This window comes from Cinclus cinclus, chromosome 16, assembly GCF_963662255.1.
Source record: "Cinclus cinclus chromosome 16, bCinCin1.1, whole genome shotgun sequence".
Lineage (NCBI taxonomy): Eukaryota > Metazoa > Chordata > Aves > Passeriformes > Cinclidae > Cinclus > Cinclus cinclus.
In genome coordinates this window covers 2,267,202-2,279,434 of record NC_085061.1, presented here as the reverse complement: position 1 = coordinate 2,279,434, position 12,233 = coordinate 2,267,202, and the positions used below count along the sequence as shown (strand labels likewise).

The window sequence follows — 12,233 nt, the reverse complement described above, 5'->3', positions numbered from 1 at the left end:
GGCGCGCGGCGCGAGTTGCCGCGCGGTGATTGGCAGGCGGAGCTGTCCGTCTGGCTTCCGCCCCGCCCCCGCCGCGGCGGTGCCTGCCCGGGCTCGGCGGGCGCGAGCACCGGGACCCCGCGCCGGCACCGGGGACCCCGCACCAGCACCGCGCCCCCTGCCGGACCCGCCCCGCCCCGCTCCCCGGCCCCACCACCGCCACCGCCGCCCCGGGACCGGCCCCGGGACCGCCGGCCGCGCCCGCCCCGCCCGGTACCGCGCCACCGCCGCCGCCGCCACCGCCGGCCCAACCATGATGAAGTTTCGGTTCCGGCGGCAGGGTGCCGACCCGCACCGCGACCGCATCCGCCACGACCTCTTCGCCTTCAGCAAGGTGCGTTTGGGGCGAGCGGGGGGCGCGGCGGTGGATCCCGGGGGGGGGGGCGGCGGCGACCACCGGGAGGCACCGGGAGTGCCGGGCAGGGTGCGGCGTGCGGGTTGCCCCCCGGTGGCGCGGGGCTCTGGTATCCCGGCGGGATGCTGCCCGCGAGGAGGCGAGCAGCGTGCGGGGCACCGCCCCCCGGGACCGGCTGAACCCCCGGGAGAGCCGCACACCGGGACCTGCCCGCTCCCGGGGAAGGGGCACGCAGAAAGGGCAGGGCTGCTTTGCCGGGGGACCCCGCGACGGGCTGCTGGGCCGCCCGGGAGGATGCACCCCCGGGGAGGTGGGTACCGGGAGCCCCGGGTGCGGGATGCATCTCGGGGTGCCGACCGGGGGGCTGCGCTCCTCCCCGTACGGTGCAGGGGGGCACTCCGGGAGAGGATGCGACCCCCTCACCAGCGCGACATCCCTGTCCCCAGCCCCTCTTAGGTAGGATTCCCTGGAACGCCCCGGTTCCCGTGCTCCCCCTGTCCCGTGGATTCCCCAGGCCTCGCTCACGGGCGTTTTGGGGTGACCCGTGAACCCACACCCTGTCTGGCCTTGGAGCATCCCTGGCTGTATTCCCCATGTGGGGCTCAGCCCCTCACCCCAGTCCCCCCAGGGGTGGGATACTGGGGAGCTGGACCCCCTGTGTCAGCAGGAAGGGCTGTGCCAATGACCCCCGGGGCTTGGGGTTCCCTGGCACCCCAAAGATGTGACTCTGGGGAAACATGAGAAGTCAGCACTTGTCCCCCTCGTCCCTTCGGGTTTTCCCACTTGCCCCTCTCATTTGAGGTGGGAGAGACCCCCAAGGTCATCAAACAACCCTGGTGCAACCCCACAAACCCTGGGGTGCCAGACCCTTCCCTCGGGACATCGAGCTGTGCCAGCGGGTACCCACCTGGGACTTAGTGCCCTGAACGGCCGTGGCATTGGGGCAGGAGATCACCAGCAGTGGCCCCTGGATGAGCCCAAACCGTGTCCATCGTTCGGCAGCATCCTGGCACTGCTGCGGGGGTCTTGCCCAACTCGGTGGGGACGTTGCCGTGCACCGGAGGGACCCCTCCAGGCTGTCCCACAGCGGGACCGGGCTGCGAGGTGCCGGGATGTGCAGTGGTGAGGGGTCAGAGCCAGCTCCCACTGCCTAGCACAGCCCTGACCCCCCAACTCACTGCCGGGGTGCAAGGCTCAGCCTAGCCAGAGCCCCGCTGGTTTTGGGGAGCACGGTCCCACGGCCGGATCCTTCCCAAACGAGTGCCTAGGGTGGCACTGGGTTTGTGCCAGTGGGATATCCTGGGGGGAGACTGAGGAGAGTCCCTCTCCGGCCGTCCCAGCTCTGGGGCCGCTGGCTGCCCACCTGCCTCCCATTAACGGTTGTTTTTCCTCCCGAGCTCCAGATCTGCCTGGGATTTGCTGTAATTTGGCCGGGAGCGCGCCTTGGCCGGCCGGCATTGCCTGCCGGATGCGGCCCCGCTGCGGGCGGGAGCGGGGGCTGCGGGTGGGGGGGCTGAGCCGGGTCTCCCTTTGGTACTGGGAGTGCTGGGGAACTGGGACAGCGCTTTTTGGGGAATCTTTGCCGGTGTTGGTTTCTGGCCCGAAGCATCACTGTGGTGTCCCTGTGCTGCTGCTGTCCCAGCTCTTCCCTCCAGCGCGGCGTGCATCCCGGGGGATTCAGTATGACCCTGCGTGGGTCCGCACCCACGAGCATCCACTTGGACGTGTTGGGAGCCACTTGGATGGGCCGGGACGCCTTGGATGGGCTGGGGACGTTTTCACGCTCCTGATGGTGTCCCCTGGGAGGGGAGCAGGAGCTGGGGTGACAGCGGCTGCCGCCAGCGGGTGCGGAAAGCCGCCCCGCTGCGCCTCTCGGATGCCCCAGACAAAGGGAGCAGGTCAGGATCCGGCCAGTCTGGCTCCGGCGGCCTCCGTATCGTCTGATCGCGCCGTCGCTGCTCAGCCGAGCTGCCCTCGGGAGCCCTGCGGTCCCCTCGCCGCGGGCCGGGGCGGTGGGTGCCCCCCGCGTCCCCCCCGCTGCCGGGGCAGCCCCTCCCCAGCCGGCGAGCCCGGGCACGCCGGACGGCCGGGACTTCCTTGGGAAGGTGCCCGCGGGCGACACGCGGCTCCGGCGGGGACGTCCCTGGCGCTGGCGGGTCCCGCTCGCCTGGTTCTGCTGCCCGGCACCGGGGACGCCCGGTGATGTCGCAGTGGGGGTCCCGCTCACCTCTCCTGGGGTTTCCTCACCTCGGGGGTTTGGAGCAGGGGGGTCCCATCCCCAAAGTGCTGGCGGGTGATGGGACAGCTTGTTAAAGGTCAGACCTACCCCGGCCCGTGGTGTGGCTGTTGGGCCGGGTTTTGCCGTGCTGGGTGGCAATGGGGTGAGGAGTGATGTCTCCCTTCCCGAAGACCCTCCTTGGTGACGCTGGGGGACACAAGAGCATCATCGTGATCCCCTGTCGCAGGGGTGATGCTCAGGCTGGAATCGGAGCTTTGGGGGTGAGGGGCGGCTGTGGAAGGTTTGGGGGTGTCAGAGGTGGAGGGTCCCGCTCTGACCTGCCTGTCCCCACGGCAGACGGTGGAGCACGGCTTCCCGAGCCAGCCCAGCGCCCTGGCCTACGACCCCGTCCTGCGTGTGATGGCCATCGGCACCAAGGCGGGAGCCGTCAAGCTGTATCCTTTTCCTCCCCCATGAGGAGGAGGTAAGGACCTCCCGGACCCTCCCGCACTCACTCCTCTGGCTGTCCCCATCCCGGAGAATGCTTGGAGACGTGGCCGTGCTGCTTCTGGCCCATCCGGCAGCCCCCACTCGGCTGACGTCCATCCCTCCGTCCAGCTGTGCTGCAGCTGGGCCAGGCGGCGAGGGGGCGGCTGGAGGAAACCCCCACCTCGCCCAAAACACCGGGGGAGAGGGGAGGGCAAAGGGGCTCGTGGGGGGCATCCCAAGTGGGGTTCCTTCCTACTGTTACCCCGCTTATCCCGGGGGGTATCCTGTCCATCCCCCGGGGGGCTCAGCGGGGGCTCTGGCCGGGGAGAGGGGCTACGGTGGGCGCGGAGCCCGGTCCCGGGTGGGGGGCCGAAGCGGGGGACGCCGAGCGGGGCCGGCCGGGCTTTGTTGGCGGCAGCGTGCAGGGAGACTTCAGAGGGCTGCTGGCCGGCGGCCAGGGCTGGATACGGCCCGGGCTCGGGGGGCCCCGCGCCGCAGGAATGCGGGGTGGGGGCGCGGGGGCGGCTGCGCCCGCAGCGGGGTCGGGGTGTGGGGGGCTGGCCGCACTCCCCATCCCCCAGGCCGGCGGCTCGCTGCCTCCCGAGCACAAAGATGGCGTGTTTTGTTCTGCCGGGGCCGCCCGGGTGCCAGCCAGCCCGGCCGCGACGTCGCCGGCCGCCCCACTCGCCCGCCCGGCCCGCGGTGCTAGTCCCAGCTGAGCTCCCCCCATCCCAGCACCGCGGGGATGAGGTTGCGGGGGGCTGCGGTGCCCTGAACATCCTCTGCAGAGATGGTTTTGGGGTGGTACCCCGTGCCTATACGGCCCCGCTCTGGCTGCCGGCAAAAAGATGCTTCTGGAGGTTGGCGGTGCCGGGGAATCCGGGACCAGGCGAGGCAGCAGCCGGAGCTGGCCTGACTGGCGTTACTGGTTAGTGGGGGCACCCCTGGGTGCTCCCCGGCCGGGCTGGGTGGATCTACTTGCAGATAGCCTGGCATCGAGGGGCAGCCAGCGCCTGGGGGGGCTCTTGGGGCAGCTGGGGGTCCCTGTACTTGGACCCCCATCCCGCATGCTGGTGACCCCGGTGTGCCCGAGCCACTTGCCCTTGAGGGCTCTCAGTTTGTGGCACTATTTTGGGTGGGGAAAGACCCCAGAATGAGCAAGAATGGGTGGCATCCCCCATCCATGTATCAGCAAGAGCCCTCTGCGTGCTCTCCGCTTCATTCCCATGCCCTGTTGCCTGCTCTCCCCAAAACTCCGTGGCTGTCACCTGGCTCTGCTGGCTCAGTTGTGTCCAGCACTGCCAGACAGCTCCTGCCTGTCCAGCCGGGCAGAGCCACCAGGCTGGTTCCCTGTGCCGAGGGCACCAGAAGGCAGCCAGGGGCAAGGACCCCCAGCACACAGCACGCCCAGATGTGGCTGCACAGTGCACCGGTGACACCGGGCTGGGGGGGGAGCAGCTGGCCAGGTCTGGGGGTGCTGGGGATGCCAGGCCGGGGTGCTCCGCGCGGTGCTGGAGTCGCCGTGCGGGTCCCGCCGCGGTTCCTGCCGAGCGGCGTTGCCGAAGGAGCCGGGACCAGTCGGGTGAGTGAGGCTGTGCCGGCGCATGCCGAACCCCACCCCGGCACTGCTGGTGCGTGCCGGGGCTCCCGGCGCCTCTTGCGCACCCACCCCAGCTGTGCTTGCTGGCCGCGGTCTGGCCGGGGACATCCCGGTGGGATGTGGTTGATGGATCCCAGCCTGACCTGCAGTGTCCCAGCTGGAGGTGCTTGGTAGATCCCAGGCTGATTCAGAGTGTCCTGGTTGGAGTTGGAGGTTTTTGGTGGATTCTGCATGGGGATGGTGGTACCAAAGCCGGCTCTGGCATGGATGCTCTGCCCTGACTGTCCTGGGGACAGGGGGCTAAATTGGTTTTACAGGCAGAACTGTGACCTGAGGGAATTCGGAGGGTCCTGAGCTTTGCTGGGGAAGAGAGTGGGGTGGGGGGTTGTACCCTCGTTGTTTCTTTGACGGCCCCCCCCCAGATATGGCGCACCGGGTGTGGAGCTGACAGGCCTGCACAAGGAGACGGCCACTGTCACCCAGCTGCATTTCCTTCCTGGCCAGGTACGTGGGTGTCCCGGGGCGGGGAGAGAAACCTGGCAGCAGCCCCCTAGCACCTCACACACCCCCCTGTCATCCCGTCCATCCGCAGGGCTGGCTCCTCTCGCTGCTGGATGACAACACGCTGCACCTGTGGGAGGTGTGCCAGAAGGAGGGCTGCTCCCACCTGGAAGAGACCCGAAGCTTTGGCCTCCCAGGACGCCCAGGGTCCGGCAGCGCTAAGTACTTGCCTGGGGGGGTCGGAGCAGCTCCCCCGCGGGGCTGCGGCCGAAGGGATGCTGCTGCCAGCTGGGAATGGTGTGTGGGAGGGAGGGAGGGATGCTGGCCAAGCCCTTCTCCGTGATGGTAGTTTTCCCCACTGGGATGCTCCTCTGATCCCAACTGAAATGCTCAGTGTAGGGAACAGCTCTGGACTTTTTATGGTGCTGGTAGGGCTCGGGGGTGATTAATGGCTCTAATTGCTGTCAGCACTGAGGCTGTCCTTGTCCTCCTAAATTCAGGGAGATGGGAATGAAGGGGTGGAGCAGGGGAGGTCTGGAGTCTCTTTGATGCTCCTCCAGGCCCAACACGGTGTTGAGGCAACCTCTGTTCCCCTCCAGCTGCTCCCCTGGCATCACACGGGTGACGGTGGTCCTGCCAATGGCTGCTGGTGCCATGGTCTGCCTGGGCACTGAGGGTGGTGCCGTGTACTTTGTCACCCTGCCCACCCTGACGCTGCTGGAGGACAAAACCCTCTTCCCAGATGAAATCCTGCAGAGGTGAGATACCTGTAGGCCCCATGCTCCATCCCTAGCACCTCCAGCCCCGCTCTGACCCCCTGTGCATGTCCCTCCGCAGTGTCCCCGATGACTACCGCTGTGGGAAGGCGCTGGGACCTGTGGAATCCATCCAGGAGCACCCACGTAATGGCAGCCAGCTCCTGATCGGATACAGCCGGGGGCTGGTGGTCCTGTGGGAGCAGAGCACTCGTGCTGTCAAGCATCTCTTCCTGGGGAACCAGGTACTGGGGCTATCCTGGGGCTGGTGGGGCTGTGGCCCTGTGTGTGTGTGTCCTCATTCGAGTGCTGAGCCCCCCGTTTGCCCCTGCAGCAGCTGGAGAGCCTGGCCTGGGAGCAGAGCGGGAAGAACATCGTCAGCTCCCACAGTGACGGTGGCTACATGGTGTGGGCAGTGAGTGGCCCTGGCCAGAGGATCCAGCAGCCCACCATGTCCACCATCCCCTACGGTACAGGACGGGGGGCTGGGAGGGCTCTGGAGTTGGGAGCTGATCCCCCCCCCCCCGCCCCATCCCAGTGCTACAATGACAGTATTGGTGTCTTCGTTTCAGGGCCATTTCCTTGCAAAGCCATCAGCAAAATCCTCTGGCGAACCTGCGAGTCAGGGTAGGTGGGTGGGACGTGGGCACAGGGGGCACTTGGGGGTCCAGGGTCTGATGGCAGCTGCTTCATCCCACCCAGGAACCCCTTCATCATCTTCAGTGGGGGGATGCCACGGGCCAGCTATGGTGACAGGCACTGTGTCAGCGTGCTGCAGGGCCAGACCTTGGCCACGCTCGACTTCACCTCCCGGGTCATTGACTTCTTCACAGTGCAGAGCGCGGAGGTGCCCGAGGGAGGTACGTCCTGCCAGGGTCATCCCAAGGAGTGGGTGATGGTGTGGGGTTCTCCACATGCAGTAGCTATCTCCCTCTCCCCAGGATCTGAGAACCCCCGAGCCCTCGTGGTGCTGGTGGAGGAGGAGCTGGTGGCCATTGACCTGCAGACACAGGGCTGGCCCACCATACCTGCTCCATACCTGGCACCTCTCCACTCCTCTGCCATCACCTGCTCCTGCCATGTCTCCAATGTGCCCCTCAAGCTCTGGGAGAGGATCGTCAGTGTGGGAGAGCAGCAGAGCCCCCGGCAATCCTCTGCGGTCAGTGAAGGGGATGGTGGGGAGGGGTCCTGCTGAGCCCCTTCCAGCATGGCGCAACTGGCTTCATCCCTTCCTCCATCCCCTCTCCATCCTTCCCTCCAGGCTTGGCCCATTGATGGGGGAAAGAACCTGGCCCAGGAGCCCACACAGAGGGGGCTTCTCCTCACCGGGTGAGCATACTGGCAGCAGGGAGGGGGCCTGGGAAGCCCAGAATGTGGGGGGAGACACATCCACACCTATTCCTGCGGTGAAAGAGTGGGATGGGATGGTGGTGGCATCCACTCCCTCTTTTTGGGTGGGCTGCCCCTGCTTGTTCTGGCTGGACACGAGTGTGTCACCCGCTGCTGTCCCCCGTTGTCCCCCCCCGTGTGGCACGGTGGCTGCCAGCACACAGGCAGCTCTTGTTAGCCGGGCAGATGTCAGGGCCCCGCGCTGACAGGACACCCCCGCCCAGGCACGAGGACGGCACGGTGCGGTTCTGGGATGCCTCGGGAGTCTCCCTGAAGCCCCTCTACAAGCTGGGCACCGCCAACATCTTCCAGACAGACTGTGAGCACAACGACAGCCTCAACCAGGCAGGCGAGGAGGAGTGGCCTCCATTCCGCAAGGTGAGGTCCCCTGGGCAGGGTGACACTACCATGGACATCAGCACCCTCCCGGCTCTGCCAGCACCGGAGGGAGCAAACCCAGAGCTGGGCACGGGAGATGCACCTGCCGGAGCCATCCCGGCTGCGCCCCGGGGACGTGTCCCCTGGCTCAGGGCACAGCTGCTGTGTGACGCACTGTGGGGACACAAGGGACACTTGTTCCGTGGGTCCCGTCCCGTGGGTCTGCCCCAGCATGAGGGAAAGAGCCAAGGGGGTGTGTGGGGACAGACTTTTCCTGGGCGTGATGCCCAGAGTGGCCCGTGTGCCACAGCTGGTGGAAGGATGTGGGGGTGCAGGGGGGGCTGCCCCACAGCTGCGTGTGGGGTCCTGGCTGTCCCTTCAGCTGTCCCCTCTTGCAGGTGGGCTGCTTTGATCCCTACAGTGATGACCCACGCCTGGGCGTGCAGAAGATCGCGCTCTGCAAGTACACGGCCAAGATGGTGGTGGCTGGCACGGCGGGGCAGGTACGGTGGCAAGGACAGAGCAGGGGCTGCCAAGCACCTCTTGGCTCCCCCACAGCATGAGGGGGCTACAGACCCTGCGGACCCCCGTGGTTGTCCTTGAAGGGCTCCTACCCTGGATTTACCCAGTGTCCAATGTGTCCCCTTGTCTCTGATTGTCCCTGCAGGTGCTGGTGATGGAGCTGAGCGACGAGAAGTCGGAGCACGCCGTCAGCGTGGCCACTGTGGACCTGCTGCAGGACCGTGAGGGTTTCACCTGGAAGGGCCACGACCGGCTGGCCCCCCGGAATGGGCCCCTCCACTTCCCCGCCGGCTTCCAGCCCAGCGTGCTGGTGCAGTGCGTGCCCCCCGCCGCCGTCACCGCCGTCACCCTCCACTCCGAGTGGAACCTCGTGGCCTTTGGCACCAGCCACGGGTTTGGACTCTTCGACTACTACCGGCGCAACCCCGTGCTGGCCAGGTATTGGGGGCACCTCGGTGCTGGGGACTCTCTGGAGTGACGTGGTGGGTGCTGAGCAGCGTCGGTTCCCGCAGGTGTACGCTGCACCCCAACGACTCGCTGGCCATGGAGGGGCCCCTGTCCCGCGTGAAGTCCCTCAAGAAGTCCCTGCGTCAGTCCTTCCGCCGCATCCGCAAGAGCCGCGTGTCGGGCAAGAAGAGGCTCAACGCCAGCAGCCCCTCCAGCAAGGTGGGCAGGGCGCGGGGGCCACCGTGGCTGCTCCCATCCCCACCGAGCAAGGACTGACCCCGTGTCCCCTCCCCAGGTGCAGGAGGCCAACGCGCAGCTGGCAGAGCAGGCGGGTCCCCCCGAGGTGGAGATGACGCCGGTGCAGCGGCGGATCGAGCCTCGCTCGGCCGATGATTCGCTTTCGGGGGTCGTGCGGTGCCTCTACTTTGCCGACACCTTCCTCCGTGACGGTGAGACCCCCCTCCCTCCCCGGGAAAAGCTCCCAAGCTGGGTCAGTGGGGAGGAGGCTCTGACACTGCTGCACCCTCACAGCTGCCCACCACGGCCCCACCATGTGGGCAGGGACCAACTCCGGGTCGGTGTTCGCCTATGCCCTGGAGGTGCCGTCGCAGGAGAAGTTCTCGGAGAGGGCGGTGGAGGCGGTGCTGGGGAAGGAGATCCAGCTGATGCACCGGGCACCGGTGGTGGCCATTGCGGTGCTGGACGGGCGGGGGAACCCCCTGCCCGAGCCCTACGAGGTGTCTCGGGACCTGGCCAAGGCCCCTGACATGCAGGGCAGCCACTCCATGCTCATCTCCTCCGAGGAACAGTTCAAGGTGAGAGTGGGGCTCGGTGTCCCGCTGTGGTAGAGATGGGACACAAAATGTCCTGTGTCCTCTTTGGATGTCCTCATCACCCAGGGACTGGAGGTGACCAGTCAGGTTTTGGGGGCATTCCTATGCCTGTTTTAGGGTGGTGAATGCAGGGGGAAAGTGCCTCCCTAAACCCTACAGGTTCCTCTTCCCTGAGCCTGGCTTCTCCTGCCCCACCAGGTGTTCACACTGCCCAAAGTGAGTGCCAAGACCAAGTTCAAGCTGACAGCACACGAGGGCTGCCGGGTGCGGAAGGTGGCCCTGGTGAGCCTGGCCAGCGCTGGCTCTGAGGAGCGGCTGGAAAACTGCCTGGCCTGTCTCACCAACCTGGGGGACATCCACATCTTCACCGTGCCCAGCCTGCGGCCCCAGGTCCACTACAGCTGCATCCGTAAGGAGGACATCAGTGGCATTGCCTCCTGCGTCTTCACCAAGCACGGCCAAGGTGAGGACACCAGGTGACATCTGTGTCAATGGGACGTTGACCTCACCTGCAGCTCTCTGGGGGATGCCTGAGGCTTGTTGTTGTCCCTGCTGTAGGTTTCTATCTAATTTCACCATCTGAGTTTGAGCGCTTCTCGCTGAGTGCCAGGAATGTGACAGAGCCACTGTGCCGGCTGGAGGTTGCCCGGCTCCAGGACACCTCCTGCCTCAGGTGGGCTGTCTCAGGGGTGTGGGGAGCTTTGCTATGGTGGAATCCCTGTACACCCACCCCATAACACTGGTTCTGGCCATAACTTCTCCCCGTTTCCTTCCAGCAACAGCTCAACGGTGACACCGAAGCTGCCACAGGCAAATGGCACCCATGTCCCACGTGGCTCCGAGGGCCAGCACTCCCCTTCAGACAGTGACCGTGAGTGACCACCCTGTCCCTGCACTCAGTGTCCCATAGCCCTGTGTCCTGGTTGTCCCCAATCCTTCCTGTCCCATGACTCTCCAGGGTCCCCTGTGGAGCATCCGGCTGCCTTCTCGCCCGGCCCCATCGACTCCCCCAACAGCAGCATGGAGAACCCGCTGGACATCACTGGGGACATCACCGTGGAGGAAGTGAAGGATTTCCTAGCGTGAGTGGGGTGGGAATGGGGTGAGCGGTGCTCAGGGGCCATGGCAGTGCCTCTCAACCTGCTCTGCCCCAGGTCCTCGGAGGAAGCGGAGCAGAACCTGAGGAACGCCAGCGAGGACGAGGCCCGGCCCACGGGGATCCTCATCAAGTGAGGTCTGTGAGGAGCTGGTGGTCCCTGGGCTGGGGGTGGGATTTAGATCTGGTACCCCAGCGCAGTGCCCTGACTTGCTGATCCATCACGGGAGGATGGAGTTGTGGTCCTTGGGGCTCGTAGAGGAGGGGTAGGTAGGAGCAGAGGGCAGAACGCCTCTCCTGAGCCCCACCAACTCCTCCTGAGGAGCTGCCTCACCCACAGGCATCGCCGGCCTCCCTGACCCATCTCAGTGCTCGGATTCCCGGGATGCGCGACTCGACTGGACCCCCGCGCCCCCTTCCCATGTAACGTAGACTCGCCTCCTCTCTAACATCTGTGCCCCGGCTCCGGCACTCCCCACACACCTCCCTGCCCAGCTGCTGGCCCCGGACCCCCTTGGGCTCCCGTGCTGGGGCCATGGGCCACAAACTCTTCCCGGGGAAGATAAGTTCCTTTTTTGTACACGGTCGAGTGTCACTGTCCCCACTGCTCCAGAGCCCCCTTCCTGGGGGATGCTGCTGCTTCCCTGGCTCCACGGGGAGGGCTGGGGCTTGTGGATCCCTCCTTGTCCCCTGGTTTTGGTCCCTTGGGGCAGTGGGGGGTCAGAAGCCCCCGGGCACAGCCCCCCCATACCCTGGTCTGTGTTTACATGCCCGGCTCCCTGCAGTTTACAGCCCCGTTCCCTGCCTGCCAGGAGGCTCTGGCTGCCACACAGGGACTGTTCCCAGGAATCCCCTGGCTCCCAGGTGGGCAGCAGAAGCCTTGAGCAGCCCGAGGAGGGGCACGGTGGGGGGGGTCACAGGTGGCCTTTTTCTCTTAGTGGCTTCTCCAAGGGCTATTCTCCGGCTGGGCTCTGTGCCTGCTGCTCCTTTCTGACACTAATTCCTGCCACCGGGTGGGTTTGTGATGGGATCACGCTGTGAAATTACGCAACGGCTCCTGGTCCCTGTTGGTGCTGGGGGGCAGATGAGGCTGCCCCAGCCTCCTCCTGCCCCAGGCTGGGCTGCCCCACCCTGGGGGTCTCACTGTGCCAAATCCCCTCTGAGCTCCGAGCTTGGTCTCGTCCTCCTGGGGGGCTGTGGTGATGCTGGCTCTGTCTCTCGGCCCATGATGGCTGTTCCCACGGGGCTCAGCTGGCTCCTGCCCCTCTCCTTTTGGGGACCTGTGGCCCCCCCGGGCTCTCTTGCGGTACGTGTGTGGCTGGGGGGGTTCGGGCTCTGTTGCTGCCGGCTGAGGCCGGGGCTGTAGCGTCCCTGGTAGAACCCCCCCCCCCTCCCCAAACCTCTTTTTTTTTTTTTTTTTTTTTTTTTTTTTTGGTAAGATGAATTTAGCATTGTTTAGTTATTAAAAATACTGGTTTTTAATATTGAAAATAAAGCATTTAATATCAACTGCCTAGGCTGCAGGTGTTTGCTGAGCCTTGGAGCCAGGTGAGTGCTGCGGTTGCCCTGAGCTGCAGAGGGGCATGATCAAGGTTGGGGGTGACCCCATTT

The 12,233-nt window shown here is 66.0% G+C and overlaps 1 protein-coding gene across 1 annotated transcript; it reads left to right on the top strand.

Moving 5' to 3' along the window:
- Window positions 1–292: 292 nt before the first annotated feature.
- LLGL1 (LLGL scribble cell polarity complex component 1) lies at window positions 293–12,174 on the top strand. The gene is made up of 23 exons (XM_062503930.1): window positions 293–373; window positions 2,970–3,067; window positions 5,124–5,205; window positions 5,294–5,424; window positions 5,802–5,960; window positions 6,040–6,202; window positions 6,292–6,427; window positions 6,530–6,584; window positions 6,660–6,817; window positions 6,899–7,116; window positions 7,219–7,286; window positions 7,571–7,724; window positions 8,123–8,227; window positions 8,392–8,684; window positions 8,759–8,912; window positions 8,989–9,142; window positions 9,225–9,508; window positions 9,725–9,989; window positions 10,085–10,199; window positions 10,303–10,397; window positions 10,485–10,608; window positions 10,681–10,760; window positions 10,963–12,174. The coding sequence occupies exons 1-22, from the start codon at window positions 293–295 to the stop codon at window positions 10,757–10,759; spliced, it is 3,171 nt and encodes a 1,056-aa protein (XP_062359914.1). The 3' UTR covers window position 10,760; window positions 10,963–12,174.
- The last annotated feature ends 59 nt before the right edge of the window (window positions 12,175–12,233 follow it).